At 39.2% G+C, this 19,440-nt stretch overlaps 1 protein-coding gene across 1 annotated transcript; it reads left to right on the forward strand.

Annotated features, from left to right (window-relative positions):
• Positions 1-1,540: 1,540 nt before the first annotated feature.
• Positions 1,541-19,094, forward strand: LOC139557344 (uncharacterized). Its single transcript, XM_071372031.1, has 7 exons — positions 1,541-1,652; positions 3,672-3,733; positions 9,044-9,113; positions 13,552-15,859; positions 15,980-16,054; positions 16,281-16,313; positions 18,156-19,094. The coding sequence occupies exons 3-7, from the start codon at positions 9,069-9,071 to the stop codon at positions 18,362-18,364; spliced, it is 2,670 nt and encodes an 889-aa protein (XP_071228132.1). The 5' UTR covers positions 1,541-1,652; positions 3,672-3,733; positions 9,044-9,068; the 3' UTR covers positions 18,365-19,094.
• Positions 19,095-19,440: the final 346 nt, after the last annotated feature.

Raw genomic sequence — 19,440 nt, forward strand, 5'->3', positions numbered from 1 at the left:
AGCTAACTCTCACGGGCGTGCGCCTGACTGAGCGCATGGCATTCTGCCAGACACCTGACTCAAACAGCTCTTATTCTCTCCCCCTTCACAGTAGAAGCCTCAAACAAGGTTCTAAAGACTGTTGACATCTAGTGGAAGCCTTAGGAAGTGCAATATGACCCCATAGACACTGTATACTCGATAGGCAATGACTTGAAAAGTACAAACCTCAGATATCCCACTTCCTGGTTGGATTTTCTCTCAGGTTTTTGCCTGCCATATGAGTTCTGTTATACTCACAGACATCATTCAAACAGTTTTAGAAACTTCAGAGTGTTTTCTATCCAAATATACTAATTATATGCATATTCTAGCTTTTGGGCCTGAGTAGCAGGTAGTTTACTCTGGGCACCTTATTATCCAAGCTACTCAATACTGCCACCTAGTCCCAAAGAAGTTTTAACCTTTCTGAACAACCCATCCCGGATCCGGGATAATTGTCATCAGCAACGCTGAATAGCATAGCATAGCATAGTGCCACAGTCAAATAATATTACTAGAAAATATTCATATTCATGAAATCACAAGTGCAATATTGCAAAACACAGCTTAGCCTTTTGTTAATCCACCTGTCGTCTCAGATTTTGAAATTATGCTTTACACCGAAAGCAATACAAGCGTTTGTGTAAATTTATCGATCGCTCGACAAAACATTAAGTACACTTAGCATCAGGTTAGTTGGTCACAAAAATCAGAAAAGCAATCAAATCAATCGTTTACCTTTGATGATCTTCGGATGTTTTCACTCACGAGACTCCCAGTTAGACAACAAATGTTCCTTTTGTTCCATAAAGATATTTTTATATCCAAATACCTCCGTTCGTTTTGCGCGTTATGCTGAGAAATCCACAGGAAAAAGCGTTCACGACAACGCAGACAACAATTCCAGATAATATCCATAATGTCCACAGAAACATGTCAAACGTTTTTTATAATCAATCCTCAGGTTGTTTTTCAAATATCTATTCGATAATATATCAACCCGGAGTGTTGGTTTTTCACTAGGACCGGGAGTAACAATGGCTGCCTTTCTCTGTTGCGCACAACTCACTCTGAGAGCCCCCACCTATCCACTTGCGCAATGTGATGGTTCTCGCTCATTTTTCAAAATAAAAGCCTTAAACTATGTCTAAAGGCTGTTGACACCGTAGGGAAGCCATAGAAAAAGGAATCTGGTTGATATCCCTTTAAATGGGTAATAGGGATGCATAAGAACAGAGAGGTTTCAAAGAAAGTGGCACTCCCTGATTGGATTTTCCTCCGGTTTTCGCTTGCAATGTCAGTTCTGTTAAACTCACAGACAAAATTTTGACAGTTTTGGAAACTTTAGAGTGTTTTCTATCCTAATCTGACAATTATATGCATATTCTAGTTTCGGGGGCTGAGAAATAGGCAGTTTCAAATGGGTACGTTTTTTGACCAAAAACGAAAATACTGCCCCCTAGCCTTAAGAAGTTTAATAGCCTCGATTAATAAGGAAGGCCTCACACTCCAGTACAGAAGGTGGCGCTATATGCACCTATCTGTTAGTTGTGATCTGCCACACTCATTTGAAGAAGATTTCTTGGGAGAACGCTTTCTCGCTAGAATAACAAAGATCAACTTCATGAAATGTGAGTACAACGTTTATTTATTCAACAAATTACTTTCATTTGAATGTTTAATCTGATCATTGGGGCATGCAACGCTGAGTGTGTTTTCAACATCAGCCCACTTGCCAAGCAAGCAAGCTATCTAGCTAACTGCTGTTAGCTTACGTTGTTGGACACTACCGTCCGATTAGTAATGTAGGGACGAAAAACCCGTTTTGGGGATTCTTGGTAAATCATCAAAATAAATAAATCACTGCAAGTTTTTGGACTCATTTAGCAGTACAATACCATTAAATTAAATGTTAAGTTCAATTTATATTTATATAACTTTAGTTGAAAATGATGCAGCCGCTGCTTCCTGTTGACAAGACATTAATAAATAGCCCAATGTCCAACAGTTTTAAAGTGTCCAAATCAATAACCAATATGCAGAAACAGTTCGTGATATATTGAAAACCTAAACATACAATTTACTATCTATACTTACATGTGCAACAATAGTAATCATATTACTTGTATTATTTTAAACGAGCACCCTATAAACCCCTCTTCACCAAAACCCAGTTTTGTCAAGTGGTAATACATCATTAATCGATGGGGGAATATGCGCTGTTCAAACTACCACAACTCAAAAACCACATGGAATGAGGATAATTTTACTTTACTGGTTAGAGGACACCCTTCACAACAGTCAGCTGCATTTTGGAATGTTGCATTTGGATATGGGGGTCACCAAAACAAAAAGAGAAACACAACACTGTTTTGTCAATCACTCCAATCTGTTATGTTGAAATTAATTGCCCGAGAGGGGGGAAGATTAGGTTGCACGTGCTGTTAAATCTCACACACTCAAAAATCACACGGAATAATGTGTATATCACTGGTTGGAGGACAATTTGTAGAAAACCGCTAGCTACAATTTGAAGCGTTGCATTTTGATTCAAGTAGGTCACCAACGAGGTAAGTGTAACAATACCTTTCTGTTAATCACTTCCATCGATATCATACTGAAATCAATAGAACAGGGGGTAAACGTTTGGGGTGTAGCGCTGTTTAAACTAACGCTATTCAAAGGCTACACGTTAACTTGGAATAACCTGTACATGGTTGGTTAGATGAGAATTTGTATAAGGCTTCTATCTATATTTTGAAATGGCGGATGTTGATTTCGGGAGGCTGCCATCATGAAAAAGGGAATAAAACACTTTTCTGTTTAGTTAATTTACAACGAATCACGACCCGCCATAAGGTATCAACATTGACAACGGTTGGCTGCTATTTATGTAATCGTTTGACTTTCAATTCCGTCAATTGTTGTGTAGTCATCGACTTTTATATAGACCGCCCGAATTATCTGCGCCATTTGAGAAATAAAATGTTATTAGCGTTCTAAATTATGCTACCCCCAGATTGTATGACAAAATCAACATTACAACACCAAATATATTGATCTGTTTTAAACAATTGATATTTTGTCATCGTGTTGACGATAAACTTTTATACTAACATCACCAATCTGAGGTAAAAAGCATGTGTAACCCTACCCCCATTCGATGTGGTCAATTTGTGTAATGTAGTAGTAACACACAGTTTATATACTGTCCACATCATGGAAAGTAGCGTAATATATATGAATTAGATATAAACCTATTTTATTTGTTATTTTCATATGGCAAAATAATTAAATATCTTAATTTAGCATGATAATAAATTACACAAACTCACAGATTTGTTCAATAATCACATTTCTCACAAGTTTATCCATTTAGAGATGTAAAAAATGCTCATAAACACAATTTAACCAGGGCTCTAGACTAGAGCGACCATAGATAGGGTCTCTGCAGCAGGCTGAACGTTGATGTCCCTACTGATCTCCAGCAGGCGGTGTTTAGATAAACAACCAAAGTTAAACTAACTAGTTAATTGTAAATTTAGGAATGTGTCAACTACAAAGAACCGCTTATTTTTAAAATCCTGAATTGGTGATTTGGCTAGCCAGGAAATGTTGCAAATCATCTTTTTCAATCCGTTTTCTTTCAGGGACTAAACAGGCCAATTGACGCTTTAGCAGGACAAAGCACTCTTTCCCGACTGGTGTGGAGGTAAGATATTGTAACATTATCTGATTAAAAACATTCGACATTCAGCTAGTTGTTTTCTGCTTCATGTAGGCTTGCTAGCCAATTAATTTATTGTGCATCCTTAGCTACATGTATTAATGTTGTTTCCTAGTGAATACATGCATTCAGTGTCTAATTACTGCCAGTTCCCTACCTCTCTCTGTTTTGGGTTGAGGGGCTGGGCAATGTTGCCAGTTAATTTTATTTAATTGTATCATTATTTTAGCAGGGAGTCACCATTGAGATGAGGTTCTCTTTCACAAGGGAGCCCTCTATATATAATTTCATAAGACAAATCTAAAAATCAAATACAATATGAAACAAGTAAAATAAAGCACTACACAAATATTCAAGGAAAACTATTACATTCCTCAATAAGCAGGTCCCCAATCAATATTTTAAATTGCCAGTGGCATCAGAACATGCAATTGTAATGTATTTTATAGTTGGTTCCAGCTATGAGGTGCTTTAAAACTATATGCGGATTTACCTAGTTCGGTGGAGACCCGAGGAACCTTAAGATTCAACCGACCTTGTGGACGGGTTTGGTATCTCATGTTTTTATATTTGAACAGTGAAGTTAGATAAGTCGGAAGCTTGTGTAGTAGAAATTTGTAAACAAAAAGGTAATAATTAAGTGATCTACGGGACTTTAATGAGGACCAGCCAACCTTTTGATACAGTGGTGAGTATTGAAACTGTCACCTGTGAAGGGTGCTATGGGAGACATGGCATCCAAAGGTTTAACAGTAATGGCTGCTGCAGTCTGGTAAATGGTGTCACCGTAATCAAGAACTGGCACGAAAGTTCAATGTACAATCTGCTTCTTGCTATTTAGGGAGAGGCAAGATATATTTCTATAAAGGAGCCCACATTAAATCGTAGATTTTTAACCTGCTCATCCATATCTTTTTTTAAACATTAAATCTTGTCAATCCAAATGCCCAGATATTTATTGCCGGGAACCAGATTGATGGGAGAACCAACCAATGAATAAATATGTAGTCAAATGTTTTTTGTTTGCGAGGATTAGAGAACAACATATATTGTGTCTTGCCCGCATTAAGAACACGGTTTAAACCAAACAGGCTGTTTTGTAAGGCAACAATGTCAAATTGCAGCTCTAATATAGCCTTGTCAACAGTTGGAACAATGGCATACATAAGTGTCATCTGAATACAGATGAATATTACAAGTTTTAACAGAGACCAATATTATTTATATGAATGGGAAAGAAAACAGGTCCCAATACTGATCCCTGCGGTACACCTTTTGTAATATCCAAAACTAGACAATCAGAAATCACGCATTGTGTCCTATTTGATAGATATTTGTCAATAAAAGTCAGAGTTATTCTACTCAAACTGTAAAGACTTTTATCAGTTAAATTATTAACCTGACAATGTAAGGGGTTATTAATTGTTACAATGCACAGGCCATGTTATTATGATGGTTCACGATAATCTGATAATTGTTATGAACATGTTTTGAAGTATGAAATGATCATGCTTATGAATATGTAAAACTGCATAATGATGGAACATTAAAGTGCAGAAACATTAATGGTGCTTTCAAGACAACTGGGAACTTGGGGGAAAAACAGGGTCAAATCACAATGTCAGTAATCTTCAGGTTGGAAAGTCTGAGCTGTAGAAAGATGCCAGAGTTTCCGAGTTAGAATTCCAAGTTGGATGCACTTTTTAAATTGTGAAAGAGCAAAACATTTGGCACAAATTAATTCAGGGCAACCCGCAGTGTTGTTGATGCACATTTGACAGAGAAGAACAGTGTTCATTTTCATGTGAGAGAAGCTGGATTTATATGTTGTGTATGTTGATCCAAACACCGTTAAAAGAAAAAACGCCAGTGCTGTCATGTTTGGGAATTACTCTGCAGTAATATGCTCAGTCCAAAACATTGCACAGCCCACAGACTTAAGTGCCTGCCTCAGATAAGATGTTTGCATGTCTACAGCTGGAGGGAACCCTCATTGAGTGACGTCGGCACCTGTTTAGCTTTCGCATAGAAGTGCCCCCCCCCTTCAGTATCGAACATGTCCCTAACCAAATGCATCACCTCTGTGGGGAGATTAAACTCACCAAATCTCGTTGCAAAGTTGTTTGGGAAAATACAACATTTCGGTAACACTTTACTTGACACCCAGCGTCCTTACACGTCATGAAACGGTCATAACCATGTCATATGTCATAACAGCTGACATAACTTGCCATAACCTGGCATATTTACACCTGTTGTGACATATTAGATTATTTTATGGCTGGTTATGACACCTACATAAGTGTCAAAACCCACAACCTACCACACAAAGCAAAACATTTCATTACACCATAGCCTACTTGTCAGTAGTATGTTTATGTTACCAAACATTTTCTGAAATTGACCATATTAAATTATTATTGTAATTGTGCACACATTGATGTCAGACATGCACCTACCCAAATGCTTTGTTTCTGATGACTGGGATGTATGCAGGAGCAGATTTAAGGAACAGGACAAGACACCCTCTATTTGACTGATGACTGACATAAGGGAAAGTACGTGATAGGCATATCTGGCTTATATGATTATGAAGGTCATAATGATCATAATGCTTTATTATGACAAGTTATTTAAAATATGATGGAGAAAAAAATATGACTAAAGAATTTGTTACAACAACAAACTAAATTAAAGTTATTGGCAGGAAAAAAACACATTTGAACATAACCAGCCATAAAATGATGCAATGACTGTTATGACTATGTTATGAAAAGTTATGTTAGCTGTTATGACATATTTTGACATGGTTTTGACTAGAGGTCGGCCGATTATGATTTTTCAACGCCGATACCGATTATTGGAGGACAAAAAAAGCTGATGCCGATTAATCGGACGATTTATTTAAAAAAAATGTTTTTATATATATCATACACACACACAAATTTTTGTGATAATGACAACTGCAACAATACTGAATGAACAATGAACACTTTTATTTGAACTTAATATAATACATAAATACACACACACACACAGCTCTGAAGTGACAATGATACTGAAGAGTCTGCTTAGGAGACAAATACTCTCAACTGTTTGAATAAAAGTAGAGTTTAAGTTACCTGTGATGAATGTTGAAAACAAAAACTGTCATTTCTATATGCAGGAAATCCTATTTTAATAATGGGCATGGTAAGAATTGACGACCAAAGTGCGAGTCATAATTCCCATGACACCTTCTAGCAAAATCTAAAAAGCGGTTCCTTCATTTATTCCATAGGATATTATTAGATTCACTTAAAATAAGGTCTGTGTTTCGTGTAGGCTTACACCACCGTGCCAATTTTATAACTGTGTAGATATCCATTGGACAAGGTAACTCTGATCAATATTGGCTAAATATAAGCGAAGATCATTTTTTTTTGTAGAGTGGATTTATGAAAATATGTTGACAAACGTTACCTTATCCTAGTGAGATTTACACGGGTATCAAAACGTCGAGGCGGTTTAAGCCTGCACGAAACACAGACCTTATTTGAAGTAGATCAAGACATTCTCCATGGAAGACATGAACGGTAAAATAACGAAGGAACCCCTGTCAAGTTCAGCCGCAAGTTATTACAGGAATTATAACGCGTCGACTATTTCTCTCTAAACCATATACCTTTGACTAATCCGGAAACTATCACCTCGAAAACAAAACGTTTATTCCGTTCCGTATTTTATCTAAGGGGTGGCATCCATGAGTCTAAATATTCCTGTTACATTGCACAACCTTCAATGTTATGTCATAATTACGTAAAATTCTGGCAAATTAGTTCGCAAAGAGCCAGGCGGCCCAAACTGTTGCATATACCCTGACTCTGCGTGCAATGAACGCAAGAGAAATGACACAATTTCACCTGGTTAATATTGCCTGCTAACCTGGATTTCTTTTAGCTAAATATGCAGGTTTAAAAAATATATACTTGTGTATTGATTTTAAGAAAGGCATTGATGTTTATGGTTAAGTACATATTGGAGCAATGATAGTCATTGATTGATTGTTTTTTATAAGATAAGTTTAATGCTAGCTAGCAATTTACCTTAGCTTACTGCATTCGCGGCACAGGCAGGCTCCTCGTGGAGTGCAATGTAATCAGTGTTAGAGCATTGGACTAGTTAACTGTAAGGTCGCAAGATTGGATCCCCCGAGCTGACAAGGTTAAAAATCTGTCGTTCTGCCCCTGAACGAGGCAGAACGTTCCTAGGCCGTCATTGAAAATAAGAATGTGTTCTTAACTGACTTGCCTAGTTAAATAAAGATTAAATAAAGGTGTTAAAAAAAACGGCAAATCGGCGCCCAAAAATACCAATTTCCGATTGTTATGAAAACTTGAAATCGGCCATTCCGATTAATCGGTCGACCTCTAGTTTTGACCGTGCCATAACGTGTTATGATATTGGGTGTCAAGTAAAGTGTTACCCAAATTTCTTTGGAAAAGCAGACCATTTTTAATTAATGTCATTAACTGTTTTGTCCCTCTCCTGTAGTCCAAAATTAAGTCCATTCAAGTGATTGAAGATATCACAAAAAAACTATTTTTCGCTAGGATGTGATGGGTTTCTTCTGACAGCAGTCGCGGAGATAAGCAACTCTCTCCTCCCTAAGCTCACATACTCTCTTGAGAGCGTTAGGCCTACCCTTATTTAACCACTGAATCATGATGCTCAGCAGACATGTCTTTCAGCAGACTAAGAAACAAGCAATGTTGAAGGCTACATGTTGATCGGATAAAGTTTATGATGGCCATAACTGAGTCCGTTGCATTCTTTAACATTCTTTAACTTTAAAGAGTCCATACCACCTATAGGCGGGCAGACAGACCCTGTACCCCTGTTAGAAGCTCTGATTGGCTGTAACTGGTATCTTAGTGCTATTGATTGACAGCACTTAATGGGCAGGACTATAGGAAAACAGATTCTCCCATTGAAGAATATTGAACGAGAGCTAATTTTGGCACTAAACATTGGATTTCTGCATGGATTTTTAGCTGATGAATAAAAAAAATTAAAAAAAGTTTGATCAAATGGCCAATCTAAATTGGTAAACGGCCGCATCTTGCCCGCTGGCCGCCATTTGAATAGCCCTAACCTAGATGTTGTCTTCTAAGATTTCAGCTTGTCTGTGTCACTTTTGCTAGTAAGGAGCTTTGCTTCCTTTTTATTTTGGAAGACTGTCAGTTCAACCTCTCATAAGATGCAAGTCACTGATATGAGTGTTGTCATTTCATTACCTGAAATGGTTCTTTTTAGATTTTCTTTTCAGTCAAGCTCAGAAATGGACAATACATCTTCTTCAACCAGAGAAGTGGAGAGTGTATTTGTAAGTATCATTGTATATCACAACACAAAATGGCTGATATTGTTTAAGTCCTGCAAAGTTGTAACCACTTGTGTTTTGGGAGAAATGTTTGGGGATACTTGTACAATAGCCATTTTGGAGCTTGTTTCACTTCCATTGTGTGTCAGCAGCAACTATGTCATGTTTTAGGCTGACTGTGAACTGCAATTCTGCAGAGACTTCTGCCTTCCTGATTTTCAAAAACCCTTCTGCCTTCAGAAAGTATTCATACCTCTTGACTTATTCCACATTTTGTTACGCTGCTGCTACTCGCTGTTATTATCTATGCATAGTCACTTTACATATTACCTCGACTAACCTCTACCCCCACACATTGACTCTGTACCGGTACCTCCTGTACATAGCCTCGTTATTGTTATTTTGTAACTTTTTTATAGTTTATTTAGTAAATATTTGCTTAACTCGTATTTTTCTTAACTACATTGTTGGTTAAGGGCTTGTAAGTAAGCATTTCACGGTAATACCTATTGTATTCGGCCTCATGTGACAAATAAAATTACAAAAAAATGTCCCATCTACACACACAAACAACCCCATAATGACAGTGAAACATGCTTTTAGAAATGTTACTGAATGTATAGAAAATTAAGGATAAACATCTAATTTGCTTAAGTATTCACAACCCTGAGTCAATACTTTGTAGAAGGACCTTTGGCAGCGATTACAGCTTTGAGTTGTCTTGAGTATGTCTGTATCAGCTTTGTACATCTGGATTTGTGGATTTTCTCTTATTCCTTGCAGATTTTTGTAAATAAGATTTCATAAAAAAATATATAAATATATATATCTCAGCTAAAAAAGAAACGTCCTCTCACTGTCAACTGCTTTTATTTTTTAGCAAACCTAATATGTGTAAATATTTGTATGAACATAAGATTCAACAACTGAGACATAAACTGAACAAGTTCCACAGACATGTGACTAACAGAAATTGAATAATGTGTCCCTGAACAAAGGGGAGGGTCAAAATCAAAAGTAACAGTCAGTATCTGGTGTGGCCACCAGATGCATTAAGTACTGCAGTGCATCTCCTCCTCATGGACTGCACCAGATTTGCCAGTTCTTGCTGTTACCCCACTCTTCCACCATGGCACCTGCAAGTTCCCGGACATTTCTGCGGGGAATGGCCTTAGCCCTCACCCTCCGATCCAACAGGTCACAGACGTGCTCAATGGGATTGAGATCCGGGCTCTTCGCTGGCCATGGCTGAACACTGGAATTCCTCCACCAATCACGCACAGAACGAGCAGTATGGCTGGTGGCATTGTCATGCTGGAGGGTCATGTCAGGATGAGCCTGCAGGAAGGGTACCACATGAGGGAGGAGGATGTCTTCCCTGTAATGCACAGCGTTGAGATTGCCTGTAATGACAACAAGCTCAGTCCGATGATGCTGTGACACACCGCCCCAGACCATGACGGACCCTCCACCTCCAAATCGATCCCGCTCCCCAGTACAGGCCTCGGTGTAACGCTCATTCCTTCGATGATAAAAGCGAATCCAACCATCACCCCTGGTGAGACAAAACTGCGACTCGTCAGTGAAGAGCCCTTTTTGCCAGTCCTGTCTGGTCCAGCGACAGTGGGTTTGTGCCCATAGGCGACATTGTTGCCGATGAGGTCCAGCCTTACAACAGGCCTACAAGCCCTCAGTCCAGCCTCTCTCAGCCTATTGAGGACAGTCTGAGCACTGATGGAGGGATTGTGCGTTCCTGGTGTAACTCGGGCAGTTGTTGTTGCCATTCTGTACCTGTCCCGCAGGTGTGATGTTCTGATGTACTGATCCTGTGCAGGTGTTGTTACACATGGTCTGTCACTGCGAGGACGATCAGCTGTCCGTCCTGTCTCCCTGTAGCGCTGTCTTAGGTGTCTCACAGTACGGACATTGCAATTTCTTTCCCTGGCCACATCTGCAGTCCTCATGCCTCCTTGCAGCATGCCTAAGGCACGTTCACGCAGATGAGCAGGGATCCTGGGCATCTTTCTTTTGGTGTTTTTCAGAGTCAGTAGAAAGGCCTCTTTAGTGTCCTAAGTTTTCATAACTGTGACCTTAATTGCTTACCGTCTGTAAGCTGTTAGTGTCTTAACGACCGTTCCACAGGTGCATGTTCATGAATTGTTTATGGTTCATTGAACAAGCATGGGAAACAGTGTTGAAACCCTTTACCATGAAGATCTGTTAAGTTATTTGGAGTATCTGTGAAAGACCGGGTACTGAAAAAGGGATGTTTCTTTTTTTGCTGAGTTTTATTTATTTATATGTGTGTATATATATTTATATATCAGTTGAAGTCAGAACTTTACATACACCTCAGCCAAATACATTTAAACTCAGTTTTTCACAATTCCTGACATTTAATCCTAGTAAAAATTCCCTGTCTTAGGTCAGTTAGGATCACCACTTTATTTTAAGAATGTGAAATGTCAGAATAATAGTAGAGAGAATTATTTATTTCTGCTTTAATTTCTTTCATCACATTCCCAGTGGATCAGAAGTTTACATACACTCAGTTAGTATTTGGTAGCATTGCCTTTAAATTGTTTAACTTGGGTCAAATGTTTAGGGTAGCCTTCCATAAGCTTCCCACAATAAGTTGGGTGAATTCTGGCCCATTTCTCTCATTTTGTGCACACATTTGTTTGCATCCCTTTTAGTGAGGATTTCTCCTTTGCCAAGATAATCAATCCACCTGACAAGTGTGGCGTATCAATAAGCTAATTAAACAGCACGATCATTACACGGGTGCACCTTGTGCTGGGGACAATAAAAGGCCACTAAAATGTTCGGTTTTGTCACAATGCCACAATGTCTCAAGTTGAGGGATGCTGACTGTAGGAATGTCCACCAGAGCTGTTGCCAGAGAATTTTATGTTAATTTCTTTACCATAAGCTGTCTCCAACGTCGTTTTATAGATTCTGGCAGTACATGCATCCAGCCTCACAACCGCAGACCACGTGTATGGTGTCGTGTGGGCGAGCATTTTGCTGATATCAACGTTGTGAATGGAGTGCCCCATTGTGGCGTTGGGGTTATGGTATGGCAGGCATAAGTTACAGACAACAAACACAATTGCATTTTATCGATGGCAATTTGAATGCACAGAGATACCGTGATGAGATCCTGAGGCTCATTCATCAGCAGCCATCACCTTATGTTTCAGCATGATAATGCATTGCCCCATGTCGCAAGGATCTGTACACAATTCCTGGAAGCTGAACATTTCCCAGTTTCTGGCCTGCATACACGCCAGGCATGTTTGGGATGCTCTGGATCGACGTGTAGGAACGTGTGTTACAGTTCCCGCCAATATCAAGCAACAAGTGTAATGGGACAACATTCTACAATCCAGTCAACAGCCTGATCAACTCTATGCGAAGGAGATGTGTCACGATGCATGTCTGTATTCCCACTCATGTGAAATCCATAGATTAGGGCCAAAGAACAAAGATCATACCCCCAAGACATGCCAACCTCCCCTGTTATTGCTAATGGTGAGAGGTTAGCATGTCTTAAGGATATGATCTTTGAAACACAACCAAAACAAAGCGTGAATGCAACAAGTTTGTGTAGTCACTAGCTTGATGTAGTCAATGTGTGCTAAGAATATGGAACTAAATACTAAACTTTTGACCACTTTGACAGAGGGGTCAAAATTATCTTTACCCATCTTTTTAAGAGAGAAAAAATATTGAAACAATCTATTTCTCTGAGCAATTATATCAGTATAAAATAATAATTAAAACACTTTTTGGAGCAAACAATATAGCTCAGTATTTGTATTTAGTTTATAGTCTTTTATTGCTCTTCTTTATCAAGGGTGCCAATAATTTGAGGTGACTAGGTATTATATGGGCCTAATGAGACATTTAGCTTTCTAAAAATTATCTACCTGAGCAAGTCACCATTCCGGAAACTTTAAGGTCTGAAGATTATCCCTGAGTTGATATTTCTGGCTGTGACATAGAGTCCGAAGAGGTCGAGCAAGACTGAGCTCAGGCCAAGATACTGTGGATATCATATTTCTAGGGCCACTCTGATTTGTGGTCGTCATACAGGGATGGAATTAGTCTCATTCCTTTCACATGGACCAAATCTGTCTCCGTATCCCAGCATCCCTTTAGCTGTGGAGTTAGTCAGGAAGTTAGAGACCTGATACATGTTTTACTCTGTACACTAGCATACAGAATAGGTAATGGAATGATTACGAATAAGAAAGGAGCATGGTTTTATTTTATTACTTGATTGCATGAAATAGGCCTTTTCAGAATAATAAGGACACAGTTATTGGTTTAGTAAATTAGTTGATATGTTGGAGTAAAACAGTTCAGGTTTTCAGTGATCAGGCAATGCATTTAGTAAAACAAATGTATCAATTCTGATTTGTTTTCATGATTTCAGCTCAACAAACACATGCTTGGATATGATTCTGAAGATTCAATCAGCAACATAGAAATAAAAGAATATGAATATGTGCCAGGAACAGAAAGTGACAGTGAGAGCAGCTTAGAGGACTTTACTGCATTGAAGGACAAATGCACCACTAAAGCAAGATCTGCACCTAAAGATGGCCAACTTGACAAAGACGTGCTTGGATATGATTCTGAAGACTCAATCAGCAGCATAGAAATAACAGAATATGAATATGTGCCAGAATATGAATATGTGCCAGGAACAGAAAGTGACAGTGAGAGCGGCTTAGAGGACTTTACTGCATTGAAAGACAAATGCCCTATTAAAACAAGATTGGAACCTGAAGATGGCCAACTTGACAAAGACAGGCTTGGATATAATTCTGCTGACTCAATCAGCAGCACAGAAATAACACGAGATGAATGTGTGTCAAGAACAGAAAGTGACAGTGACAGCAGCTTGGAGCACTGCACTGTATTGAAGAACAAAGGCCACACCAAAGCAAGATCTGCTCCTAAAGATGGTCCAAAAAAGACTTATAAGAGACATAGAAATATAGAATCTGACACCTCTGTGCAAGAATCGACAAGTTCACTTGAAGTCATGCACGTTACAAAGACTAAAGATGGATCAAGAAGATACACCAAAAAACATTACTGTCTCTTTTGTGAGAAACCACAATCAAAAATTGCCCGGCATCTGGAAATGATTCATAAAAGTGAAGCTGAAGTCGCAAAGGCCCTTTCTTTCCCAAAGAACTCCAAGGACAGAAAGCTCCAACTGACTATACTGAGAAAACGAGGGGACAGAGCACACAACATGCAAGTCATAAGAGAAGGCAAAGGTGTTATAGTTCCTTGTAAACAAACCAGTTCCCCAAATGGAAATCCAAAAGACTTCTTGCACTGTGCAAACTGCCAAGGACTCTTTAAAAGAAAATTCCTATGGAAACACATGAAAAGGTGCCCACTGAGTGGTGTACGTCTGAAACCTGGTAAAACACGAGTGCAGGCTATTTGTGCCCATGCACAACCTGTGCCAGATGGGATAAGCAAGGGACTGTGGAAACTCGTCAATGATATGACACAAGATGAGGTGGTAGATGTCATAAAGAGAGACAAATGTATCATCCAGTTCGGGGAGCAACATTACAACATCATGGGACACAGACGTGCCAATCATGAATTGATACGGCAGAAAATGCGCGAGCTGGGGAGACTGGTTTTGAAAGGGAAGCAGGTATCACCTCTCATGAGATTGGAGGAATACATTGATCCAGCCAACTTCCTCCACACAATCAGTGTTGTGAAAGCTGTTTGTGGCTTTGACAGTGATAAGAATACACTAAAAACACCTTCACTAGCCTTAAAACTTGGCCATAACCTTCAGAAGGTTGCAGACATAGTTAGTTGTGAGGCTAGGGTCTCCGGTAACAAGAAAAAGGCTCAGAAGGTAGAGGACTTCAAACATATCTATAAGACATGCTGGAGAGAGCACATTTCGTGTCATGCTCACAAAACATTTGAAGAAAATAAGTTCAATGCTCCACTGATCTTGACATTTGCTGAAGATGTCAAAAAACTGCATATCCACCTTCAAGAAAAACAGAAAACATGCTACAGCCAACTTTCCAAAGAACCTAACAGGAAGACGTGGGCACAGCTGGCTAAAGTCACTCTGTCACAAATGACGGTCTTTAACCGAAAAAGACTAGGGGATGCCTCCCTGATGACAGTGGCCTCATTCGTGTCTCGAGACAAAACTGCTTTACATGACGATTATAGGAACTCCCTCTCAGATGTTGAACGGGAGCTATGCCAACATTTTAGTCGCATAGAAATACGTGGAAAGCGATCAAGGAAAGTCGCAGTGCTTCTATCCCCTACAATGATCAACTCAATGGAGCTGCTTGCAGAGAAGCGTGAACATTGCGGCGTTCTGAAGGAGAACATCTATATGTTCGCCATTCCAGGCTGCCCAACATCATTCAGCGGATCAGACTGCCTGCGTCTCTTTGCCAAGAAGTGTGGGGCTAAATGTCCAGAATCCCTCTCGTCCACCAAGTTGCGTAAACACATCACCATGATGTCTACTGTACTCAACTTAAATGACACCGACATGGACCTGCTAGCCGATTTCCTGGGACATGATCTACAGATGGACAATAAATATTACAGGTTACCTGAGGGAACACTTCAGCTGGCAAAAATCACCAAAGTCCTCATGGCGATGGAGCAGGGAAGGCTAAACGAATTCAAGGGGAAAGGTCTTGACCAGATCCACATCAGTCCAGTGGGTATGTAACAATCTGTCAAGTTGAACCTGGTACCTCAACCCTGTCATGGTGACTTTTTCTGAGCAACCTGTCTATTTCTCTCTCCTTGCTAAGAGATGTTCTTGCTTGCTTGTATTTCAGAGTGTGTTGCGCTGGATGAAGAGAGTGATACAGACTTGACTGAAGAAACTCCTGGAAGGTCATGTGAGCCACAAGGTAAAGATTTTGATGTGAAATGAAAGCATTTAAGGCTCAGCAGCTTTTAGAAACGTGTTCAATTTTAATTTCCAGCCATAACATATTCATTAATGACACACACATACTGTACCTTAGGGCCAACAGTTTAATTGATACTGTATATGCAAACAGCATGTTGTAGGATTTCAATACAGACCCGTGCGATTTAGGAATTTGTATTCATGTGTTTCCGTTGGCTCACCAGAGAGGACACAGGAGGCCATGGCAGGAAGATCAGGTAAGGAACCTGCCCAGATTCATCTTATTGATGTGTTTGTTTCTGTTTCCACTTGGCTCTTTAGTCTCTACTATTCTAAAATGTCTGCATGCATTTATCAGCACTTATTCATGTCAAAATAGTTTCTCTGTTTACTCCCACAAACATTTTTATTATAGACATATTAGTCCTTGCGTGTAGACTGTGGTCGGTGAATTAGTGGTTTATATTTCCTGCCAAGCCAGATCTTTGAGCTCTGTTCTTTAGTAAGTGGTACTCAGCCACTTTGCTGAAGGAGTCTCAAATTGTGGCTCTAAAAATGAACAAGTAATCCACACACTTGTGATTTCATTACTCATGCTCCAACAATTACATGCAATGTTCCAATTTTTTAAAGGGAGACTCAGCGAGACCAGTGTTCATTTTGGCAGCTGTTTTAGTCTTAGTCACATTTGAGTAATTTCATCTCTCGTTAGTTTTAGTTATATAAAACTCTGGACAATTTTAGTGTAGTTTTAGTCACAGCAATTTATTATAATTTTTTGTCTTTTAGCAGACGCTCTTATCCAGGGCGACTTACAGTTCGTGCAATCATCTTAAGATAGCTAGGTGGGACACCCACATCAGTCATTTTTCTCCCCATCATAACTATCAAGGGGGTAAATAACACTGCTTTCCAGAAATGCCTGAAGTATTACTGTACTCCTAATACTCAACAAATAGCATTTGTTTTTCCCATCGGTAAATGGCAACTACAACTCGCATTTGCGGATCGTGAGAAACCCCATCCGAATCAATGTGGTCAAAGCAAAAATAGCCTACATGAAAGTAAGAGAGTGAGTAAACATTATTGTTTCTACACTGAACAAAAATATAAACGCAACATGTAAAGTGCTGGTCCCATGTTGGATGAGCTGAAATAAAAGATCCCAGACATTTTCCATATGCATAAAAAGCTTATTTCTCTCAAATTGTATGCACAAATTTGTTTACATCCCTGTTAGGGAGCAGTTTATCCTTTGTCAAGATAATCTATCCACCTGACTTGTGTGGCATATCAAGAAGATGATAAACAGCATGATCATTACACAGGTGCATCTTGTGCTGGTGGGGGTGCTGAGGAGTATTTCTGTCTGTAATAAATCCCTTTTTGATGGGAAAAACACATTTTGATTGGCTGGCCCTGGCTCCCTGGTGGGTGGGCATGTCATAGGATACGGGAGGACATGGCTGCCTCTATAGTCTCTCCTATTCTGAGATCTCTAAAACTCTCTAGAGGCTCTGAAACTTAATTCTGTAAGAAACTGAGAAGATTTGGCCATTTTAACAATTTATTGAATCAAATATAAATGGCAATATATTTAGTATGGACTCTGATCCTTTTGGGATACTCCCTACAACAAAAGCACCATAACAAAGTTCACAATTCAATGAAAAAATAGGTAGAGAATGGAATAATCTACATTCCCCATAGGGATAGAGCAGACCCAAAGCAGGTGGAGACTGGGGTGGAGGTAGGAGACGTAGAACAATAAAGGGAGGTAGGTAGCCTAGTGGTTAGAGCGTTAAGCGAGTAATCAAAAGGTTGCTGGTTCGAATCTCCAAGGTGAAAAAATCTGTAGATGTGCCCTTGAGCACTTAACCCTAAATACACCTTCCTGTAAGTCGCTCTGGATAAGAGTGTCTGCTAAATGACTGAAATAATTTTAAAAAAGGTATCCAGTTTGTAAACAGCATGCAACATAACACACGACTTCAGTTAAGCAGCAAAAGCACATGCATAGAATTCAAACACAGCATGATGTATGGTGACGCAGCAAAAATACCTCAAATATTTTTTTATTGTTGTTTACTTGTCCCAAGGTTCTAAGAAGAGGAAGTGGAGTGAGGAGGAGAAAGGGACAGTGGAAGAAACATATATTCAATTCATGGACTCTGGAGCTACTCCAGGGAATGCAGACTCTTGCATGCATCAAGGCAGTGCCACAAGTCCTCAGAGAGCAGGACTGGCGGGCAGTGAAGTATTATGTCAAGAACAGAATTACAGCACATGTGAGCCGGACTACCAATAAATGTTGTAGTCTGTCTGGCCCTCTGTCTGCTTGTCTTTCTGCCTCTGTCTGTTCCTCTACCTGCATATCTGTCTGCCTGCCTGTCTCTGTCCCTTTGCCTGCCTGCCTGTCTGTCCCTCTGCCTGCCTGTCTGTCAGTCTGTGCCTCTGCCTGTCTGAAATGCAGTGCCTCCAGATTCCCTAGTTGTAATCAAGACGATATTATGTACAATGTTTAATATTCACACAATTACCCCAATAATGTAAAAGTTCATTTGCAGTTTGTTTATTTATCAGATTTTTGTTGGTTTTTTGAAAGGGTATTTAGTCCTAGGCAGTGTTGTGATTAGTTATAAGAACATGTAACAAAAGTAATGTTATGTTACAATATTACTTTGCATAGAAAGTAACATTATATTACTTTGTTACTTTCATGAACAGTCTCAAAACCTCACTGTTTGACTGTCAGACGGACTGAGGCAAGCCATGCGTGCTCTACCAAAGATACTACTAATAATGTCTAATTCATTAAAAAAATCGAACATCTTGGTCACTACTTTTTCTTCCTAAATGGTATAGACTGATGTATTTGTCTGAATTTTGCAGGACATTTGCAGTAAAGATTATACGAGAGTATAGACTACACCCATAGCCTGGCCACTCTGTGACATAAAACATTTTATGCACTTGTGAAATGTGAAATGTAGGCCAAGAACCGTTGTACAAATAAACATGGCTTTCTTTTAACCTTACCATGTGTTATTCACTACTGCAGTTATTTTTAAGGTTTCCCAGAGTTTTATCTTCAAGTACATTAATAGCATAACAAGAAGGCATTCTGTAGGAACACTGTAGGCATTCTGTAGGCTAATGTGATTTGCATGAGGTTGTAAGTAACAAAAATTCACAGGACATAGACATATCTAATATGGGCAGAAAGCTTAAATTATTGGTAATCTAACTGCACTGTCCAATTTACAGTACCTATTACAGTGAAAGAATACCATGCTATTGTTTGAGGAGAGTGCACAATTATGAACTTGAAAATGTATTAATAAACCAATTAGGCACATTTGGGAAGTCTTGATACAACATTTT

Source organism: Salvelinus alpinus, chromosome 28 (assembly GCF_045679555.1).
Source record: "Salvelinus alpinus chromosome 28, SLU_Salpinus.1, whole genome shotgun sequence".
Lineage (NCBI taxonomy): Eukaryota > Metazoa > Chordata > Actinopteri > Salmoniformes > Salmonidae > Salvelinus > Salvelinus alpinus.

Bases quoted from the DNA above. Each gene is read 5' to 3' on its own strand.
- LOC139557344 (XM_071372031.1), top strand. From the start codon at position 9,069: ATGGACAATACATCTTCTTCAACCAGAGAAGTGGAGAGTGTATTT. The intron at 9,114-13,551 runs GTAAGTATCATT...TCATGATTTCAG, and splicing joins GAGAAGTGGAGAGTGTATTT to CTCAACAAACACATGCTTGG. The intron at 15,860-15,979 runs GTATGTAACAAT...CTTGTATTTCAG, and splicing joins GATCCACATCAGTCCAGTGG to AGTGTGTTGCGCTGGATGAA.